Source organism: Malurus melanocephalus, unplaced genomic scaffold (genome assembly GCF_030028575.1).
Source record: "Malurus melanocephalus ecotype Western Australia unplaced genomic scaffold, MMel_1.1 scaffold_243, whole genome shotgun sequence".
NCBI classification, from domain to species: domain Eukaryota; kingdom Metazoa; phylum Chordata; class Aves; order Passeriformes; family Maluridae; genus Malurus; species Malurus melanocephalus.
Genome location: NW_026623475.1, coordinates 1,057,653 through 1,079,030, shown reverse-complemented (window position 1 = coordinate 1,079,030; position 21,378 = coordinate 1,057,653). Strand labels below are relative to the sequence as shown.

At 52.8% G+C, this 21,378-nt stretch overlaps 1 protein-coding gene across 3 annotated transcripts in view; it reads right to left on the bottom strand.

Annotated features, from left to right (window-relative positions):
• The window catches only part of DENND2C (DENN domain containing 2C), a 25,184-nt gene extending 4,191 nt beyond the window's left edge, over positions 1 to 20,993 (bottom strand). The window contains exons 1-13 of one of the 3 annotated variants that reach the window (XM_057375213.1): positions 20,905 to 20,993; positions 13,891 to 14,811; positions 12,235 to 12,383; positions 11,589 to 11,701; positions 11,068 to 11,235; positions 8,143 to 8,239; positions 7,450 to 7,494; positions 5,397 to 5,578; positions 3,250 to 3,359; positions 2,716 to 2,785; positions 1,872 to 1,949; positions 854 to 994; positions 85 to 233 (exon numbers count right to left, since the gene is read on the bottom strand). In XM_057375213.1, coding sequence (XP_057231196.1) covers positions 85 to 233; positions 854 to 994; positions 1,872 to 1,949; positions 2,716 to 2,785; positions 3,250 to 3,359; positions 5,397 to 5,578; positions 7,450 to 7,494; positions 8,143 to 8,239; positions 11,068 to 11,235; positions 11,589 to 11,701; positions 12,235 to 12,383; positions 13,891 to 14,811; positions 20,905 to 20,993 — 2,312 coding nt within the window. Of the gene's footprint in view, positions 1 to 84; positions 234 to 853; positions 995 to 1,871; positions 1,950 to 2,715; positions 2,786 to 3,249; positions 3,360 to 5,396; positions 5,579 to 7,449; positions 7,495 to 8,142; positions 8,240 to 11,067; positions 11,236 to 11,588; positions 11,702 to 12,234; positions 12,384 to 13,890; positions 14,822 to 18,869; positions 19,022 to 20,904 lie in introns of those variants that run through there. The other 2 variants (XM_057375212.1, XM_057375211.1) reach the window with 2 other exon arrangements.
• Between the last annotated feature and the right edge of the window lie 385 nt (positions 20,994 to 21,378).

Sequence of the window (21,378 nt, the reverse complement as noted above, 5' to 3'; positions counted from 1 at the left end):
ATAATAATAATAATAATAATAATAATAATAATAGCATCCAGTGATAATATCCCTGAGAAGGAACTGCTCAGACTCATCTCTCACCTTAAGTTGTCAGCCACGAAGATGACCCTCCTTTCCAGCAGGAGGGAGGCAAAGACCCGGATGGTGTGGGGCACACTCAGACACTGCAAGAGGCACTCGAAGTCCACGTGTTCCAGCCGCGAGTCCAAGGGGCGGCACAGCTCCATCACCTGAGAGGAGACACGTAGGGAGAGCTGGGGGAGAGCCCGGAGCAGGGACCCTCAGCCTGGAGCAGAGGGGTCAGGTCAGAGCTCACTGCGGGTTGCAGCTCCTCCTGAGGGGCAGGAGCAGGGACAGAAGCCAAGGAAATGGATGGAACCGTGTTAGGGAGGGTTAGGACGGGTCTCAGGGAAGGGTTGTTCTGTCCCCAGAGGGTGCTGGGCACTGCCCAGAGAATGGGCACAGACCCGAGGCTGCCAGAGTTCCAGGAGCGTTTGGACAGTGCTGCCAGGGATGCCCAGGGTGGGATTTGGGGTGTGTGTGCAGGGCCAGGGGTTGGACTGGGTGATCCTTGTGAGTCCCTTCCAGCTCAGGATATTCCCTGATTCCATGATTCTACATGGAACCCCGTGACCCAGACAGCTGGCATGGGGCAGCACAGAAGACTCCCCAGAAAGCAAGGAATCACTCCATGATTCCACACGATGATTCCACAGATGATTCCACAGAAAACAGATTTCTCAGACAGCCTCCCTCCCAACTTCAGGATGCTTTCTCCAGATTAATTATTTCCAGGCAGCACTGTGYAGTGGCCCCAGAGATCCCAGACAGCCCACCCTGACCCCATTACCTCATCCCCTGCTCCTGGCAGGAAGCTCCTGACGGTGATGGTGCGTCCTGGGGCRGGGAACGGTGCCTCCATCACGCTGCGCATGAAGGGGTGCACSAGGGCTGGGGACATCTCCCTCCTCTTCTCCACCTCATCCAGGATCTGCAGGGAAACACACGGGGCCTTGGGGCGCTTGCCCAGGGAGATGGGGCAGTCACCATCCCTGGGTGTGTTTAATAAAAGATTGGATGTGGATGTGGTGCTTGGTGCTGTGGTTTAGTTGAGGTGTCAGGGCATGGGTTGGACTCGAAGATCTTGAAGGTCTCTCCCAACCCTGGTGATTGTGTGATTGTGTGAATCTGTCAGAGCACTCTGGGCCATGCAGGAGGCTCCAGCACAGACCCACAGCCCTCTCCCCCCTCGCTTGGGACCCTGTGAAATTCATCCCAAATGTCTGAAMAATCAAACAGGAACAGCTTCCTGTGAGCACAACTCTCCATTCTCCAGCCTCTGCTACTGGAAGGAAACGTCTCCTGTATAGTAATTAAATTCTCATTATTTACAGGAGCAAGAGGAACAACACCCCATCCCCCTTGTCAAGAAACCTCCCTGAAACACCCTTCTAGAAACYCCAACAACCAGAACCACCTTCCATCAAAGCTTGTCCCTGTATTCTGCAATAGCTGCCCTTTACTGCAGCAGTAAACCTACACCTTCACCTCCTTATCTCCCCTCCTCACTGTGCTATGAGAAACCAGGTGAGCTCCAAACCAATTTTCCATTTCCAGGTCATGGAAGAAGAGGATGAAAGAGCACCYTGAGCACTCCCAGCTGTCAGAAGCCCCTTGCTGGCAGTACTTGCTGACAGATCCGTGTGCTGGCTCACACATTTCAGCACTGCTATTTTATTTCCCCTCTCAAAGCGAAGGCATTGAGGAAGCCCCGCTCTCTGGGGATGAGCTGCAATCACTCAGCCTGACAGAAGCAGCCAGTCCCTTCATGGAACCTGCTCCAGGGACACAGGGCTGTGCCAGCTCACCTTGGAGAAGAGGTTGAAGCAGCCCAGGCGGCTCACGATGCAGTACACCTCGGGCAGGCGCTTCCCTTTCCCTTCTGGCTGAAAGGCAACAGCGACAGCTCTGCTGAGAACAGGGGGTTGAGGCACAGCCCAGCCCCTGCACTGCAGCTGAGCTGCACAATTCCTTCTCCTGCAGTCCCCCTGCACTTATGGCCACAAAACTTCTCCAGGAACCCCCAGTTCCAGGAGCTGGTTCATGCCCAGAGCCCATTTCAGTGTTTCTGGGTACAGCTGTGACCCTTCCCTCTGCATCCCAAGGGTTGGCACTGATGCCTCAAACAGGGCTTACTGAAACAGAGGCCAAAGTGAGGAGAATAAAAGCTGACAAATTTAATCCAGGCCTACAGGTACATTGAGGGCAGACAAAGCCTCCTCATGAGGCTRCACCCAAAATGGACCCCAAGTCATGAGATCTTCACCTTTTATCAGTTCTGTCTCATGAACATATCAGGCCTGAATTCTCCAGTGACACCTTCAGGTGATGATGTCAACCACCCCAAGCTTGCTCCCCACAATTCACTGTTGTTTACAGATTTTAGGGCTCTGAGGCAGTGAAGCACCCTTGGATTTTCCAGTTTAGAGCAATGTTTTGTCTAAAACACTGGGAGCAGAGATTTTTACCACTTTATGAAGCTCAGAACTACACACCAAAACTCATATACATGAATAGAAGCTAAAAATTCTTAAGGCATCAGTACCACCGCAGCAGCACAGGCTGGGAAACCCAGGTGGGACAGCAGCCCTGACAGCTGACAGTGCCCACCCTGGGCTCTCTGTGCCCCCCAACCCTCAAAGAGCTGCTCACCAGGAGCTTCCTGCAGTACCCGAACCAGCGGCTGCCATCCTCACCCGTCAGCACGAAGGAAAAGGTTTCACTGGGGGAGCAAAGCAGACTCAGGGTTAAATTCAAACAAACTCCTTCTGGTCAGGCTGCCAAGGGCCAAGGCATGATTACAAGGATTTTGGGCTCTGTTCAGGGTAAGAACCTGCATGCCATGAGCTTTTCCATCTCTTCCCCTTCCCAGCTGCTCTCACTGAGCTTTTCCATCTCTCCCCCTTCCCAGCTGCTTCTCCATTCAGCCAAGGAGCAGGAGAAGCACTTCCAGCCCTGGGAGCTGGCCTTGGACAAATTCTTCCTCCTCAGGAAAGGCAGAAGCAGCCWTCTGAGCCCACCTCCCTCCTCATCTTCCCCAGGCACAGGGGATTCATCCTTTTCCCTTTTCCCTTTTCCCTTGCTCTGGCTGCAGCTCCTCTGGCACACCCCAAAGCTTTCAGCACTGCCTGTTTCACTCACGAGCAAACCAAACAACTTCACTCACAATCAAACCCAAATCTTTACCTTTTAAGGTCTGATGAAGGGAACCAGTCTTTGGGATCAGGAAAGCAGAATTTGGGAATGACCTTTAGCCTCTCTTCAGTGTCCTTTGACGGTCTGAAGGGATGTTCAGGCTGGAGGGGTAACACATGCATTTGAAGTAACTGAGATTGGTGAATTTAAAATACAAAAAGCATTTAAAGTACAAAAAGCATCTTCCTGACCCTTCCAAAGCTGATCCAGCAGGTACAGGAGAACATGTTCTGACTGTCAGCARGTTCTCAGATCCCTCCTGCATTTTTCCTGCTGATTGGACCTTTGTAAAATGACCCAGCTGGCCTTGGTAAGGATGGAGCAAGGATCTACAAGCATGGACAAATTTATTGGGGAACAGAGCTAGAACTGACCCCCCAAATGATGGCTGGGTCAGCCTGCCTTGGTTCTACCCCTAGGAGATTTGAAAACACTGAGAGAAACAGGAATGTGCTCAGCTTTTGATATGCAGGTCACTCATAATTTGAGTGCAAAAATGGTGTCTCTGCATCACATGTTCCAGCCACGCCACATGTAGGTTCAAACCAAATCCCTCAAGGACCACAGGGCACTTCCCATGCACAAAACTRCCCAGAAAAGGCAAAAGGAAGGTGYTCAAAAAGAGTTTCAGWAAGAAAWTTAAGGAATTTTTACACATTTAAGTAGGAAATGCCCCCGAGAAGTGGAAGGTTTGTTGCATGAAGTTGATTTTAGGCACTCAGCACAGCCAGGCTATTCCARTGTCCCAAGCTGTGACAGCACGAAGTGTTAGGAAAACAGAACAGCATTTTCACAGAGTAACAGTTGTACAAAAGCTTAGATGTCCTTGGGCACAGAGCCCAGAGAAGAGGGTGACAGCAGATTACTGGGAAGCAAGGCTAATATTAGAAGGGAGACACCCAATCTGTCCCACCTCAAGACACTCACCAAAACACTTTGCATTCAAGCAGGGGATAAATAAATACTGAGAAAATAATCTGTTGTGTCAGTCAGTGCCTTGATAAAAACCAGTGATGAGCAGGAGGGGAGCCCTGCAGTGCCCTTYCCAAAGGCAATGGACAGATTGAGAGGCTGCACCAGGGAAAAGCCAAATCTGCTGCATTCTTTTCTTCCTCCCAACACCCTCAAGTTTGCACTTTCAACAGCTATTATTTGGGTGTGTTCAGTTTTCAATTAACACCCTGCACTCTTTCTGGCTGTAGCTCCTTATTCATCTTGTCCATCCAAAGCACTGACACATTCAAGAGTGTGCTGGAGCTGTTTGCACAGAAATTCTTTAGGCAGCAGGATTTGGGACACTGTGGGATCTGCTGGGGTCCCACACAAACTTCCTGAATGAATCTGGCATCCCCTCTGTGTGGATGACATGCAGATTTCTCAATAATCCCTGCCTTTCTCCTGCTGGCACAGCCAGAATTCCAAGCTTTGCTGTGTTTTCAGTGGAAGGCAGCAGGTACAAGCCTAGACAGTGACAATTTAATATTCATCTCAATCTGGCACCACAGAAGCACCAAGGCTCCATCTCAGCTTCCCAGCTGTGGGCACTGAGCTGTAACTCAGAGTCACTCACTGATTTTGTCACCCCTTTGTGCTCAACACTTTCTTTCAGAGATTTTGGTGTAGCTAYAGCACCTGAACTCCCACAGCTCTCCCAGTTTGGGGGCTGACACACACAGCTTTGATATTTTGTTGTTATTCCTGGTCAAAACAGTGTAAACAAAATAAAATTATATTGTTATTCTTGGTCAAAACAGTGTAAATAAAATTATATTGTTATTCTTGGTGTAAGTAAAAGCCAACTGAGATGCCAGTTCCTGTGCACGGTGAATGTTTCACTGTTCATAAGTGACAGACTTCGCCTCCTTCAGCAGGTATCAAGTACCCTGTGCCTTCATGAAATTTGAATTAAGTAGGAGCCTTCCTAGTTCAAAAACCTAAATAAACACTAAACAAACTAAAAACAATAAACTAATTATCAAGAAACATATTCAACAACCTCCCAACATTAGGTCCAACACCTCACATCAGGTCTGTAGCAGAGCAAGGTGCTTCYCACTCCAATCATATCCTGACCAGTGGGGTTTAGGAAGCAAACACAGCTGAGCAGCTCCCTGGGCAGATTTCCAGGCAGGTCCTACCTTGCTGGGGAACTGCTGGATGATGTGAGGGGTGTAGGTGACCTCGGATGCCTTCTTGTGCAGGGACACCACCACGAAGAGCTCGAAGAGCCGCTGCTCCTGCAGCTCGATGAGATCCCTCTCCAAGGTCTGGTAGTGTGGGTTCCTCTTGGAGGCCGAGCGCCTCAGGCACCTGTGGCGACCTGGGGACAGCAATAAATGTCAAAGCAGCCCGTGGCTGGCACTGCCACACACCTGCAGGGCACAGATGAGCACTCAGATCCCTGTCAGAGGGAAAAGGGATGGGTGGATTTGCCCAAATCCTGCTGCTCTCCACAGAATAAGGGACGCCTGTGTCAGCTCCTCACACACAGAGCTGCTCTTCTTTCCTGTCTCTGCTGTCCCAGAGACAGCAGCAGAGGAAATGGCTCAGCTTCCACTAGGGGAAGTTTAGATTGGATATCAGGGACAATTTCTTTGGTAAACATTGAACAGGCTGCCCAGGGCAGYGTGGAGGCACTCCAGGCATCCCTGRAGGYGTTTAAAAAGCRTGTGGATGTGRCAYTTGGGGACGTGGTGGTGGTGTTGGGTTGATGATTGGATTTGGTGATCTTAGAGGCCTCTCCCAACCTTCCCAGTTCCAGGATTCTATGATTCACAGGCAGCACTGGCCTTGCAGCAGCTCTGCAAACCCCTCCTGATGGATATTGAAGTTTGTCCTGTTGCCCTGATGTCCTTCCACACATCCCAGTGACASAGTGTGGTACCAGGGAGGGAAGCCCAGCTCCAGCAGGGTCAGGAGTGCCAGGACCAGGGAGCCACCCCAAACACCACTCAGGAGAGGCAGAGGCAGCTCCCTGGCCAAGAACCCCCCAGGCTGGGCCATCCTGACAGGCAGCACAGCCTCACAAGCACAGGCACAGCACTCTGACGTCAGGAATTCCTGTGGCCYAGGCACCCTGACACATTCCAGACACTTTCAAACAACTCTTCAATCAGGCAGTGACTCAATCACTCTGTTTCCGCTGAGATTCTTCACTCTCCTCTACTTGACATTAAAAAATTGAACTTCACTTTTCATTCCAAGTTAATGTTTCACTCCATGTAAATTAAACACCTGAAATAATTCATAGAATCCTTGAAYRGTTTGGGTTGAAGGGACCTTAAAGCYCATCCMATTCCACCCCAGYCATGGGCAGGGACACCTTCCACTGTCCCAGGSTGYTCCAARCCCCRTCCAGCCTGGCCTTGGACACTTCCAGGGATGGGGCAGCCACAGCTTCTCTGGGCACCCTGTGCCAGATCCTTCGGTTTAATCTGAATTCACATGGAAGTTAAACCACCTAAAAACAAGCAGGGGTTTCAGGTCTGTAGTTTRGGTCTATGATCGAGCTCAGGACATTGGGATCAGACAAACAGCCAGGTGAATTCCCCCCAGAGGAAAGGACATTTCACAGCATCACATGAAACAGCACCGAGGGGAGGAATTAGGGAGGAAATAACCCCAAGCTGCAGCAGCAAAGGTGATCAGGGACAGCCTCCCACCAGACATGTTTTAGTTAAGTGTGACTCTACCAACCAAAAATGAATCTGCTTCTGGTGACTGGCAGATAAATGACATTAAACCTCAAGGGTTTGGGTAAGTGACAGAAACAGAGTTTGATTTGTCACAGCAACAGTGACAAATTTAAAATACAAAAAGCATCTTCCTGACCCTTCCAAAAGCTGATCCATCAGGTACAGGAGAATATGTTTTGACTGTCAGCAGATTCCCAGATCCCTCCTGCATTTTTCCTGCTGATTGGACCTTTGTAAAATGACCCAGCTGGCCTTGGTAAGGATGGMGTAAGGATCTACAAACATGGCTTTGTAAATTTACTGGGGAACAAAGCTACAACTGATCCCCCAAATRATGGCTGGGTCAGCCTGCCTTGGCTCTACCCCTAGATTTGAAAAAACAGGCTCCCTGTCCCTGTCTCAGCAGATCCCCACACGTCAGCATGCTCATCCCACCACAGCCTGAGCCAAGGGTGCAGCGCTGTGGGCACAGCACCAGCCCCTGTGATTCACTCACTTTTGGGCTGATTTTCCGTATCGCTCTCATTCCCGCTGGTTTCACCTGAAACACACATGGTTTTCACTTGTTAGCCACGCAGAAGGAAGACGGGCAACACCCAGAGTTGGGAAAGAGACAGARCCTGACACTCATCAGATCAGCATCCCTGGGGCTGCCCACCGATCCTGCCCAAAGGACAGCTGGGAAATGTGTCACAACAGCAAATKGCAAAAAGCAGAGCTGATATCAGCCATGCTGTCAGTGAGTGACCTGCAGGTCAGCTGGACACAGGCAAAGAACACAAACTAGATTTGTTTGGTGCTGCTGTAACAGAATATAGGGAAAATAAAGACCAAAYGTTGGGKACACAACCAGAACAAGRCACACAAATGATGAGTGCAGTAGTCACAAGTAGTTTTCTGAGGAATTTTTGGCTTTAATATGCTTTTTTTTGAAAAAGCACTTTTAACCCCTAGACCAGCTCTCCAGGCTCAGAATATTACACTTGTGACAGTGCTAAACTTGAGTTAGGCACATTTTCCTAATCCTAGTATTTCCTAACCCTAGTGATGCTGAAAGCTCAGTTCCAGCCCCAAATCTGGGGTTTTGCACTGCTGTATCAGCTTGAGATGCTGGTGCCAGCCAGGGTGAGCAGGAATTGTGCCACTCAGGGTGCTCAGAGCACAGAAGTGCTGCTGGGGATCCCAGTACCTTTCACTGGAGCTGCTTCTCTCCCAGCAGGACTGAGCAGCTTCACCTTCCTCCTTCCACGTTTGGAATCAAAGATCTCCTGTATTTTCAGGACCAGCTGAAATCCAAAGGAGAAGCAGAGGTTAATGGAGGGGATCCAGGGAAGGGTCAAGGTGCCAACAGGACCTCACAGCCACCACCCTGCATTTGGGAAAAGCTGCCCAAATCTTGCAGGAACCTGGCTCAGAGGCTGAAGCCCTTCTAGCCCAGCTCACTGGGTAAAGCAGGAGCACAGATTTCTGCTGCAGCACAGGGATCACTGTCAGCACAGCTCCAAGCTGCACCAGACTGCACAAGCATTCTGGAAATTGTCACACATGCCTTCCCAAATAGCACAAGTGACAAACTGTCTGGCATCAGAGCTCCATTTTCTATGCAAAGACACTCGCAAGAACATCTCACAAACCCTCCACCACCACAGAGGGCTCAGAACACTCTCTCCAGCATCCCAAATTCCTCAGAAAAAGCAGATTTCTCTCCCTGCAGCTTGAGGGTTGGGTTTTGAGTGGGTTTTTAAGTTTGTTGCTGTAGTTGATGTCAGCTCAGGTCCCCTAAAGCACAAAGGAGGCACAAAATAAGGCTGCTCCAAGCACAGTCCCTATTCCAGGAGTTTGCTGGAATTAAAAGATGATGTCCTTGCAGCATCTGTCTGCCCAGTGGGAGGCTGGGGGTGGAATGAGGTGGGATTTAAGGTCCYTTCCACCCAAACCATGCTGTRGTTTCACACAGATGAAGACAGAAAAGTGGGTCTGTGCTGCAGTTCCAGCAGCATCCAGTTCCAGTGGTCATTATTCCCATTCTAGATTCTTCACATTAATAACAAACTAGAAGAAAAAAGTTGGAAAAAAAGCACAGCCCAGTGCAGACTGAGCAACAGAAGGACAGAAGGGTCAGCATTTCACAACCTGAGTTGATGCTGGTCGCAACAGCTCCAAACCCAAAGCCCTGACACTTTCTGTGTCCCTGTCACAGCTTTCCCCTCACCTGCCAATGCCTCAGGGGCTCCTCACACCCCACATCAAAGGCGGCTTTGCCTCATGTGCAGAGGGATTTACCCTGAATGAAGAGAGCAGGTCAAGTTCATTCCTGCTCAAGAATTCATTAAACTGAACGTAGGAGGGTGGGGCCCAGCCATTTGTCATCACAAATACTGCATAAAAAGAAATATATTAAACAGAACCTGTTTGTTCAGCTCAAGCCTTTAATCCCCAGAGCAGCAAACCAGGCTTAGGATCTCCTTTTCCAATCGATTTCTCCCCATTTTCTGCCTCAACCAGCTCTCCCAGCACGAGAAGGCTGCAGGGAATGAGCAGGGCTTCCCCTGCCAAATCTGCCTTCCTTCGCTTTTTATCCAGCCTTACCTACAGGATCTTCATTTCTGCTTTGATTTTTGTGCAGCTGAGTCACCACCYTGGGTGTGTTTAAGGCAGCCATGTGTTTCTTAAGGAAAAAGTAAGTTTTGTCTTTTCAGACCCCAGTCCTTTTCTCAATCTCTGGAGCCATCTTGGCTCAATTCCTCCTGAGCAAAGGGAGAAAAGTGCTCTTCCTGCATCTAAATTGTTACCAGATTTTTGGAACAGGTTTGCTTTTGGAGAACATTCTATTTTCCCTCTCCAAATCAAAGATACTCTCCATCACAGCATTTTTATAATCTTGACATCTCCTTCCTGATTTTCCAGACCCAGGGTTTGTTTAAAAACACAGACAGGAGTTACTGGATACTCCAAAGCACTTTTAAAGATTTGAAAAGTCCTTTGCAGCTGCCCAACTCTACCTCAGAGTCTTGTGCAATCTGAGCAAATACACGTGATTTTCACATCAAACAAAGACCTGCAGAAGTCTGAATGATGCAGAGTCTGCAGAAATTATTTTACCACAGCAAAAATAAGCCCTTGTGACTACCACAGCTGGAATTTGAGTCCCGTGCACAAAGTGCCRCCACAGTGGCAGCTGCAGCTGCCCTTCTACACCTTTTATCACTGAGGGATGTGAGGTGGTGACCAAAAAAAGGATCCAGAAAGGTTCCCGAGGCACCAAATGAGGATTAGAACAGTTCTGTCTGTGAAGGAGGATTAAAAATCTTCCTCACCCCTCTGACCTCAGCAAAATAATTGTTTTTGCAGCCAGGCAGGAGGGAGAGGCCAAAGGGGACAGTTGAATGGAAGCTTTGTGAAATGCTCTCATCCCTCAGAGCTCCTCTTCACCTCCAAACTGTAAAACAGCTGCTCCTGATGCCAGAACTCCAAGCCAACATTGCAAGGGTCCCCCAACCTTTCCACAGCTCAGGGCCTGCAGTGGAGCACCAGGATCAGGCTGGGAAGTCACTGGGAGCAGGGAACACGTGCACCCAGCCTTGCAGAGCTGCCCCTTTGGCTCCCCAGCAGCACAGACTCCATGGAAACCACCACACATTCCATGGAAACACTGGRAACAAGGCTGAGGTGACAAAGCACGAGGAAGGGCTTGGGCTCACACCCAGCCCYGACCTCCAGGCCAACACTGAGCACTTTGTCTGCCCATTCCTGGCCAACAAAAACACCGCTGTCCCAGCCAGAACTGGCACTCAGACCCCTAAACACCAGCCCTGCCACTTGCAGAGGGAATGAATGGCTGCAGCAGCAGTGCCAAGCAGMATCGAGTCCTGTGCACAAAGTGCCACCACAGTGGCAGCTGCAGCTGCCCTTCCTCAGCCCATGGTGCCTTTTGTCACTGAGGGATGTGAGCTGGTGACCAACACAAGGATCCAGAAAGGCACCAAATAAGAATTAGAACAATTCTGCCTGTGAAGGTGGGCAGGCACTGTTCTGTGGTTGCTCTATGGCCCCCACAAAGCAGCCAGAGCTTGAAATGCCAGGCAAGAAGTGAAGTTTCCCACTTCAGTCTCACCCAGGGCAGGTTCTTTTTCCTGCTCGCAGCCTCCACTGCTCGGAACAGCTTCCATTCAGACAGGGTGACAGGCAGGGAGGTGTCCTTCCCCATCTTCCCTTGGAAACATGTCTGGGGGGGTTTCAGATCCAGCGTCTTGCGGCTGAGGAAGGGAGGTTTGGGRGGAGGCTGGAAAACAGAAGCAGGAGAGATAGCGAGGTGTGAGATGGARCTTTGGGCCAAGGTCACAGGCAGGGGAGTCAGGTTACAGCTGGGAAATCTGCCCTGCCAAACACTCCATCCCACTCTAGCACCTCACCAACACCCTCCTGGTCCTGCTCTTTGACTCCTTAGCAGCTTCATCAACTGCCATGGCTGTTCATTMTTCACATGAGAGATTATTTACATTAATAACAAACAATAAAAAATTAGGAAAACCAAGGAGTTGCAGTGGGGAATGTGAGGCTGGGGGGAAAGCACCAATGAGGGCCGTTGTGAGAATGATCCTGTAAACCCCTGACCCTTTAATGCCCCAACCCTACCTTGGGAGCCCTGCTGATGCTCCGGGGAGGGGGCAGCTTCCAGACTGATGGGACCTTCCACAGGGGYAAGGGCAGTGCTCTGATATCTTCATAATGATTCTCTTTTGCAGGACCTGCAGAAAGCATTGCATGGGGGATTTATGAGAGGAGATAAAGCCCTGTATGTTTGCCAGGGATATAAATGGGGAGAGGGTGAAGTTTTCTRCCAAGCTTTAATGGAGTCTGAGAGACCTGTGGAGGTTCCCACCACATCCTTCCAACCCACTGCCATCAGCTTGGCAAACTGCACACAGACTCAGCAAAACAAACTCCTTCTACCCCTGCAGAGCAAGCAGCTCCATGGCAAAGCAGCTCCTTTGGCAGTGCTCACACTGATCTCTGTGCAGCGCTCAAGCASAGCATTCCAAGAGCTAATAAAGAAATCAGTTCAGCACAGGCCAACTGCAGTGACCTCCCATGACATCTGAAATCAGGCTGTTCGCGTGCAGATCTCACTGACACCAACAAAGAACCCCAGATGGGAAAGACCTTAAAAATCCCAGAGCTGGAAAGGGCCTCRAAGCATCGTCACCTTCACTCCTCCCTCCCCAGACCAAGTGCCACCCCTAAACATAGGGAGGGCATCCCCAGGAGCACGGGCACGTACAGATGATGTCCTCGTAGATGTTGTCCTCTGACTGAGTGTAGACAAGCCTGGATCCTGCAGTGCCATTTGTCTCCTCCCGAGGTCTGTGGGAGCTGCTGGCTGCCGGCCGCTTGCGGAAGCCCTGGATGTCCTCAAACTCAAAAGATTTCCTAGAGGAAAACCAGTGTAACTTCTCCTAAAGGCACCTGCTTGAGCTGCTGTCTCCAGCACTCCCTGGGAGCATCCAGTACACAGATGCTGCCTTCTGGCCCCGCATTTCCAAGCATTGAGCTCTGACCCTAGGCAGCAGCTTGGCCCCTCGCTCCCACCCCGCGGGATGGGGAAGGAAATCAGAGGGGAAAAGAGAGGAAACATGTGYATGGGTYGAGATGAAGGCAGTTTGGAAGGTGAAGCAAAAGCTGCACAAGCAAGGAAAGCAAAACAAGGGATTCATTCCCCATTTCCCTCAGCAGCAGCTGTTCAACCACCCCAGGGGCTCCATCGTGCGCAGCGGTGACTTGGGAACACAAACACCACAACTCCAAATTGCGTTTGTGTACACCTCCCCTTCCTGCTTCTTCCCCCATTTTTACTGCGGAGCACACCATCACATGGTCTGGAACATCCCTGAGGTCAGCTRGGCTCAGCTCTCCCTGCTGTGTCCCCTCCCAGCTGCTGCTTTATCAATATTCTCACCACAACCCCAAACCACACAAGATGCCAAGAAGAAAACGACCCCAGTCAAAGCCAGCACACCAAGTGAGCCCTGCTCACTTACTTGGAGAGATTTGCAAGTTAAAAAGGGAGAGCTGGAGGCTCCATGGCCATGCACACTCCATGGCCAGACCTGCCCTGTCAAAGGCAAGAACCCAAACCACATTTTGCAGACTTTCAGCAGCTCAGAACCAGGGCATTGCATCCTACAGAGCCTCTCCCACTCATGCTCAGGGTGCTCATGCAGCTGAGTTGGCATTTCCGGACACTTGGCCATGATTTTGAAATTAGGGGCCAGAGGTCACACAAGAACTGCAGGGATTTAGCTCATCATCATCATCATCATCATCAAATTTGGGTTTTTGCTGTACAGAGTGGGAAGTTTCAGGACCTCGAGCCACATTTTTGCTGGCACTTTGCACACCAGCCAAGAGCAGGCAGCTCACCTGTGAGCAGGATTTGTATCAGGCCACCTCAGGAGGGTATGGGAAAGAGGGAAAACCAGCMAAACTTCCTGCACCAGCAGCACCCRCAGCCTCCAGCCTTAAGCAGCGAGAGAATCCTTCGCTCCCAGGAAAGCCACAACACCCAGCAGCCACAGTGCCCCAAGAGAAAGTGACTGCCATCCACAAATTGCAGCTGAGGGCAAGCAGCAGGCAGGAAGCACACAGGGAGCAGGCAGGGAGCACACAGGGAGCAGGCAGGTCTCTCCCTGGGGCCAGCTGCTGTCACTCCCCTCTGTTCCAAGGTGTGGGCTGATATCTGCCTGGAGCCTTCTTTGCAAGATTGCCAGCAGCAAAAGCAGAGCGGAAAAGGAGATCCTTTCACCCAGGAATATCCCTTCCCCGTGAACAGAGGCATCATCACTAGCACCTCCACGAGCATATCACGGCAAGCAGCTGCTTAAACCATCTAAGAACTGCTTTAGGGAAACATGTCAGACATGAGGGATGAACTATGTACCTCTGGGCTCTCCCTCTGATCMTCCTGCTGGCCATTTTCTTCTCGGGGCTGTTGGAGGATGACGCCAGGTCCCTTCCACGCTGCTTTWGCAGGGGAGCTTCCCTGGTGGCATCTCTGCACCCAGCAGCACCTTTTTCTGCCAGGTAGCGGAAAGTCCTGCGGGGTTTGGGTGGTGGGTCAGGAGGTCCCTCCTCCTCTCGCCCCTCAACCTCAGAGTAAACGTTTCTCAAGCTCCTCTCCGCCCTGCAGAGAGGGTCCACTGCTCTGATTTGCAGTTCTCTTTCCGTGGAGCCAGAGCTGCCTTGCTTCCTCTGCAGGTCTGAGGGAGCAGGAGGGGCTCTGCCAGGCAGGAGGGGATCTGCTCTCCTCCATGCAGCTTGTGAGGTATAGAAGTTCCCCGGGGGCAGTGTCACCCCTGGGGCCAGGGTCACCCCTGGGGCCAGGGTTTGCCCCTCTCCTTTCTCCTTGGCTGGGGAAGATGGGCCACCACAGCCCCCGGCGTGGCAGCAGTTCCGTGCATCTTCCCTGAAATCCAACCCCAGGCTCTTTGGGTCCTTGGACCCGGCCTTTCTGCCATTCTCTGTGCATTCTGCCTTCACATTGGGCAGTGCATTGCAGCTGGGATCGTACTTCACTCCAAAGTCCTTCAGCTGCTCCTTCTCCCTGCTGGGGCAGCTCCTTGTCCTGCCCTCCCACTGCGAGATTTTCTGCTTGATGTTGCGGCAGTGGCTGCGGGACAGGGTGTGCACGGCCGAGCGTGAGAAGTTGCTGTCCCCTGAGCCTGTGGGGTGCATGGCCGGGGCCAGAGCGCTCACACACAGCCCATGGCCAGTGCTGGCCACGTCCCCCCGGCTCCTGCAGGCATTAAAGCTGGCACAGCACTCCAAAGTGCCCGGTGGCACAGAGGAGAGTCCAGGCTGGCTGTTCTGACCTGTGGGTAGAAACAAGAGCCATGAGCGGCACCCCAGCCACGCTCCCCACCTCAAGCTCAGCTCCCAGCTGCTCCTGGCAGCTGCTGCAGGACATTCCTCCCCAAATCACACCAAGCACGTGCTCAGGATGGGCTTCCAGAGCTGGCTCCCCACAAAAGCTGTTTGTGCACACAGCTGGGAGGGAGGATGGAAGGGAGAAGAGGCTTCACCGGCTTAAAAAAACAAACACAACGGGAACAGAACACCCGGAGGGATCCCAAGCATCCAAACTCAAGGAAATTATTTAATTGCAGAGGAACACAGAAGCGTGGATGTCAGCCAGCCCTTCTGCAGCAGGGCAGCTCCTCCTGATGCTCAGGCAGCACGGAGAMAAATCCCYGTGGCACCTGAGCTCCCCACTCAGYAGGGACACAGCAGCACACGAGGCTCCAGGGCAGATCTACCAAAAAGGAACCACATCTCCTTCTCCAGAGAGGAGCTGCTGCTCCAYACAGGACGTGAAGAGCTGTGGAGGCTGGGGAAAGCCCAACTCTGGGAGTGCATTCTCCTCCCAAAAGTGTTCCCTTGCTCCACAACACAAGTGGAAACCTGCCCAGTGCTCTGTTTGTCAACATCTGACCTAAATTTGCCATCTAAGAGACTGGAGGGCAGTGGTGCCTGGCCTGTGGCTTGCAGCCAGCAGAGTTTCAAAAGGCAGAAGAAACAGGTGAGTTCTCATCTTCAGGAGAAAAATCGCACCGTGTTTAGATCAGCAGAGAAGGAATGCTGGAGAAACATTCTGGCTTTTCTGACCAAAGCAGAGGCTACACAAACAGGAGCTGGGCTCTTTGAGAATTCCCCTATGTGCAGACCAGAGGATACAGCACGCATCCTCCAGAAAGGCCAGCAAGGAATGCAGGAGAAACCAGCAGGGAGAACTGGGGTAGCTGTACAGACCCAGCACCAGCATGGTGGTCCAGCATGGCCTCAGAACAGAYATTTCATGTGTGGAATCCTCAGCCTTGGAGCCCTTTGGCCCCACCTGTAGCTTTTAAGGCATCCCCAATATTCCCAGATACACCAGCACAGATGAAAACCCACCCTGGACAGAAGACAGAAGCCCATAGGCTCTAACAAGCTCTGTTCCTCCCTTTCTCCAGGCAATTATCCCATTTCAGAAGTTAAAACCCCTCAGCTGTACTTAACAACCTCTATCTGTAACAGGAGATGAGCCAGCTCTTGGGGCCACACTGGCTTTGGTGACATTTTCCTGGCACCAAGAAGTGCCCCTGCCAAAGGGGGCAGGAAATGGCACTACCCCACACAGGAACAGAAGCACAGGATCTGTGCAAAAGGCAGCCACACTCGCTCCAGGTGAGAGCAGGGCACACCAAACCTGTGCTCAGGCTCCAGCTGACAGTCAGGCAGCTCCCACTGCCACCCTGGGCACGTGTCCTCCGCAGCCACCGCCACCACACCCGGCCAGCACTGAGTCACCAGAGCCTGGCACAGCGGGCAGAGCCAGGGATGGGCAGCAAACCAAGCTGGGAGGCAGAGGAGCTGAAACCTGCCTGGCAAGGGGTCACGGACCACTGTCCAGGCTGGGTGTGGAGAGCTCCCACCACATCATGCCCATATCCTTCCCACTGCTGGCACCACACCTCAAATTCCAGGGCTTGGGGCTATCCCTGGAGCTGCTGATCTGCTGGGCAGAGCCCAATTAAAAGCCAAGCACCGGCCTTGGAAGATTTACATGATAGCGGTGAGAAAGCTCACTGGTCSAGGACATGCCAGGGCTCCCCGGGCAGGGCAGGGATAGTTTGGGCACAGCTGACACCAAGCCCTGGCTCTGTGCTTTGCTCTCCCCCTCGGCCAGAGCAGCACTGTCACTGTAGGAAGCAGCTCCCTGTCTCCACAGGGTTCCTGCAGGATGGAATTGCTCATCCCATTGTCCCAGGACARCTGCTGGTGCCTCTCCTGCTCAGCAGTGAACAGAATAAACTTGGACACTCTGGGTAAGCACCGAGCTGGGCATATTTCTCTATTACCAGCCCTCATCAGCATTCCAGCCTGTCCTCAATGCTTCCGTAGCTGCTGGAGACCCTCTTCCCGCCCCAGCGAGGGGCCCCTGCCCTCTCCTATAAATAGGCACTGCTGCCAAAACATCCTGAGCCCGAGCAGGGCCATCCTTCCTCAGGCYGTGTCTGCACAGCCCTGATTAGCAGCAGCAGGAAAGCAGCTCTCCCCTGTGCTGTGCCACCCGTGCCCCAGGACGCTGAGAGGGCCAGGCTGGCAAAGGACAGGCTCTGCTGGGGACAGCCAGGTGAGGAGAGGGGTTCAACAGCCTCCCCAGGCACTGCAGCTGCACACCAGGCTCCCCCAGGGCTGCCAGGGCTTCAAATGTGGCATTGCTGGGCTGGCACAGGGGCAGGAAGATGAAGGACCCCGAGGTGAAGAGTTTGTCCACAGCACTGAACAAGCCACAGCTCCTTTGATTCCCAACAGCACTGGCTGCTTTCTCCTCCAAACACTGCAGCTGGGAGCTCCTCTGGGAGCTGAGAATCATGGAATGTGCTCGGAAGGAACCTGCAAGGATTATCCAGTCCAACTCCAGGCCCTGCACAGACACCCCACAGTCCCACCCTGAGAGTGCTGYTCAAACTCTCCTGGAGTTYTGCAGCCTCCRGGCCGTGCCCATTCCCTGGGGAGTGCCCAGCACCTTCTGGGGGAAGAACCTTTTTCCTGATACCCAACRTCCATGAGGACAAATCACTGCACAGAGGAGGCAGAGGAGCCCTGCACAGCTTTCCAGGMGGCTCCATCCTGGCTGTGCCCAAGCTGGGCAGCTCTGCTGGCTGCCAGACCCCAACACATCCTGTCCTTCCTGCCACAGCTCACCCTGGGAAAACTGCAACAAAACCAGCCTGGGCTCAGCTTCCTCAGCCAGACAGACACAGCTCTGCTTCCTCCCACCCAGCCATGGCCCAATCCAAGCCCTCTCACACTGCCCACATCCATGCTCCCATGGTGAGGCAATACCGGGAGCTGAGAAATGTGGAGAAGCGTAGCACTGGCCAGCACATGGATTCCCAGAATAGTTTGGGTTAAAAGGGACCTTAAAACTCATTCAGWTCCACCCCTGCCATGGGCAAGGACACCTTCCACTGCCCCAGGTTGYTCCAAGCTCCATCCAGCCTGGCCTTGAACATGCAGGAATGGGATCCACAGACAGTCAAGCACAAGTTTAAAGATTCTCCCCTGCTCAGYGCTGCTCCCTGGACTGTCTCTTCCAAAATATCCATCCAAGGAGGAGAGGAATGCARCTTTTCACCTGCCCAGGCTTGCTATCAAGAACCAGGTGTTTCAGCTCATCACATGAGCCCAGGCTAGGGTAGAGACTGATCTTTGGTAAAGAAAGAACACACTAGGGTGGTGTGATCCAAGTTAAGTAACCCTTAAATGCGGTCCAGGACTGGCTAAAACACAGTTCAGGGACACAGAGCTGGCAGAGACCACCCAGGTCAGGCAGCCAGCATTTGAATCAGAACTACACACATCATTGCTGTCACAGAGCAACCAGACTTGTGACCRCTGCCATCCTTCCAAACTCCAGTGTGCTCCCAGTACTCCCAGAGARGCCAAATTTATCATTCTTACAGCTTTGGAACTGAGAAGAGATCGATGTAGTCAAGAATATTGAATTATTTCACTGGAAGCAGCAGTTTGGGGGCAAATTACATCATTTCTAGACAAAACATCACACACTTCKGCCAAAAGACTGCCTCTCTGATCCACGGTGTTTGAAAGCTCCCAAAGCAGAAGAATGAGGCACGTTCACAGCACATGACAGGTAGCCCTAACTCTTTTTCCATCCCTGAAAGCCAGAGAGAACACCRCACATTTTCCACGCAAAGCCTCGAGACAATTCCGTTTCCTGAAACCACATTCTCAAGGAGAGAAAGCTGCCAGTGCTGTTCCAGAACAAAAACCCGTTCAGTGCTGAGGTCAAACCCCCACACCACCCCCTGAGCACCCTGTGGGAACACAGGCACTGACACAGCTCCTTACCTTGTCCTGYTGCTGGGAACACAAACACCGACTGGACCAGCCCGTGCAGCTCTGAGGCAATCKCAGCCCTTTGATGAGAGCTGTGCAGTCCTAAACCAGCCCAGAGTCCTTGTCGCCAAGCCTCCCGCGCTAGGAGCCAAATAAAAAGCAGTTTCTGGTTTTCTGCAGCCTAGGGAAGCTGGCAGCTCATTCCTGGAGGGAAAGGACCCTTTCCAGAGCTCTCAGCTGCTCCCATTCTGCTCCTCTCTGGAACAAACCTGAAGCTCCTCTGAGCAACTCTGCCATGCTGATGCCTCAAAGCCATGGGCAGTACCAAACAAGCAGATTTTATATCAAAATAAGTAACTCTTCAGGAATGCAGTGTGCTTAGTCATTTCCATCTCGATAGAAAGCTACTCTAACCACGAGGTATTAACTCCTTCCGTGCTGCTGCAGCTCCTGCTGAGGAACAGTTCTGCCTCATTAAATTCACAGCCACAGCCCTTGGACAYAGAAAAATGTGCTGCTAATCCAAATTACACAAAAAAGGAGGCTAAATCTGGCCTCTGCCATGGGTCTTAAGTCTTTTGTACTGAGTGGCTTTTTCTAAAATGTTGAAATTCAACTTCTTGAAAGTAAGTTTTCACTGGAGATATAAAAAAACCCCAAAGCAGAACACATCCAACATATAAGCCCTGAAGGCTTCTACAGCAGAGGGCACATGGACAGAACCCACAACGTACTATTTTTAAAAGTTGTGGGGTTTTAACCTGACTCACACTATCTGAATGCCCAGGGTAGCAATACTGACAACAGCAGTTGACTCAGCCCGGGCTGCCTGCCAGCCCCAGGAACAGCGCAGCTGCACACAAGGACTGAGACCCAAGCTGGGCACAGAGTTAAACATCAAACACGAATTATCCTGGAGCAATTCCTTGGTGCCACCATCAGAGGTGAGATTCCAAAGTAAAGTCGCCAAGCCTGTGTGGCTTTACCCCAGACAGGCTGTGTGGGGCCACAACCAAGCACTCATTCCTTTGGGGAAGTCTCACAGCACCAAGGCAGCTGCCCCAGGAGGTTCAAAGGGTGCCGACCGAGGCAGCACCAGAAAACCACTCAGACATCATCCAGATAACGCTGCACCCTGAGTCACATCCCTATTATATTGTATTATTATTATTACAGGAAGACTGAGATAAACGTTTTGCCAAGCAGCAATGGACAGCACTAGGACTCAAGGTCAGATCCAGGGCACATCCAGGTCAGATCCTCCAGYCACCACTGCCCAAGCACACATTTTCAGGGGTTGGTTTTCCTGCAACTGCTCTTCTGCTTTCCTTCCATCACTCGCTGATGCCAGCCCCAGCTGACAGGAGGAATTGCTCCATCACTGCCTGGGCTCTATCCCAGCCAGGTGAAGAGGAACAGAGGGGTGTGTATGCAGTGAACTGGGGTCCCGTGCACCCAAAGAGCTCTGTAACCACTCCGACCCATTCACCCCAATGCGACAAAGCACAAATATCCAGCGACGCCTAAGCCACCACAGCCTAGCAGTGCSTAATTCACCCTGGAGACGCTGTACAGAATCACTGAAGGCGGGACACCCTCTGGAGGTGCGACCTTCTCTGCTCAGGCAGGGGCACCTACAGCAGGACGGCTTTTGGTGATCCCCGAAGAGGATTTGCGACACCCCTGGGCAGTCCGCGCTCCATCGCCCTGACCGGGACAAGCGCTCCCCGACCCCAAGGGACCCTGCCGTGTGTCCGGCTGTGCCCATCACCGGATCCTCCCGGCAGGCACCTTGACGAGCGAGGCAGACGAACCCACCACAGCCCCGGCCCCCCTTCCGAGCTGGGTCTCCTCCAGGGCAGCTGGAGCGGGCACCTGCTTCCCCCGGCCCGTCCGACACGGGGAAGATGCTGCACCGCCCGCTGCCYGGAGCTGGGACAAGGGGGACCCCTCGGGGCCGGCAGCCCGGAGCCCGGCGACTGCGGGAAGTCCCAAACCCCCCRGGCCACCCGCCCGTCCTCCCGGGGCTACCCCCGCCCCGTTCCACCGCCCCCCGTCCCGGCTCACCGCGGCCCCGGCCCGCTCCCGGCCCCGCTCCSTCAGGACGCTCCCGGCGCGCACGGAACCCCCTCCCATTGGCTGCTGTAGCCATCACTCAAGCGGAGATACCGCCTTAGCCCCGCCCCAGAGCGCCAGAAACCGTTTTCCGTTGGTTGAGGCGGACGTCACTCATAAGGAGACCCCGCCCCCGCCGCGCCCTGTCCCGGCTTCGGCCCGCTCCGGCGGGACGCTCCGGCGCTCACGGAGCCGTCGCCCATTGGTTCTTTTAGCCGTCACTCAAGCCCAGATCCCGCCCTTACCCCGCCCCTGAGCGTACAGAYCCACAGCCCATTGGCTGAGGCGGCCGCCACTCAGGTGATGGTCCCGCCCCCTTTCCCTCAGGGCGCTCGGAGCTGCTTCACAGACGGGATTTTACTGCGCTCCCCGGCGCCCTCAGAGTCCGGCACGGCACRGCCCGGCG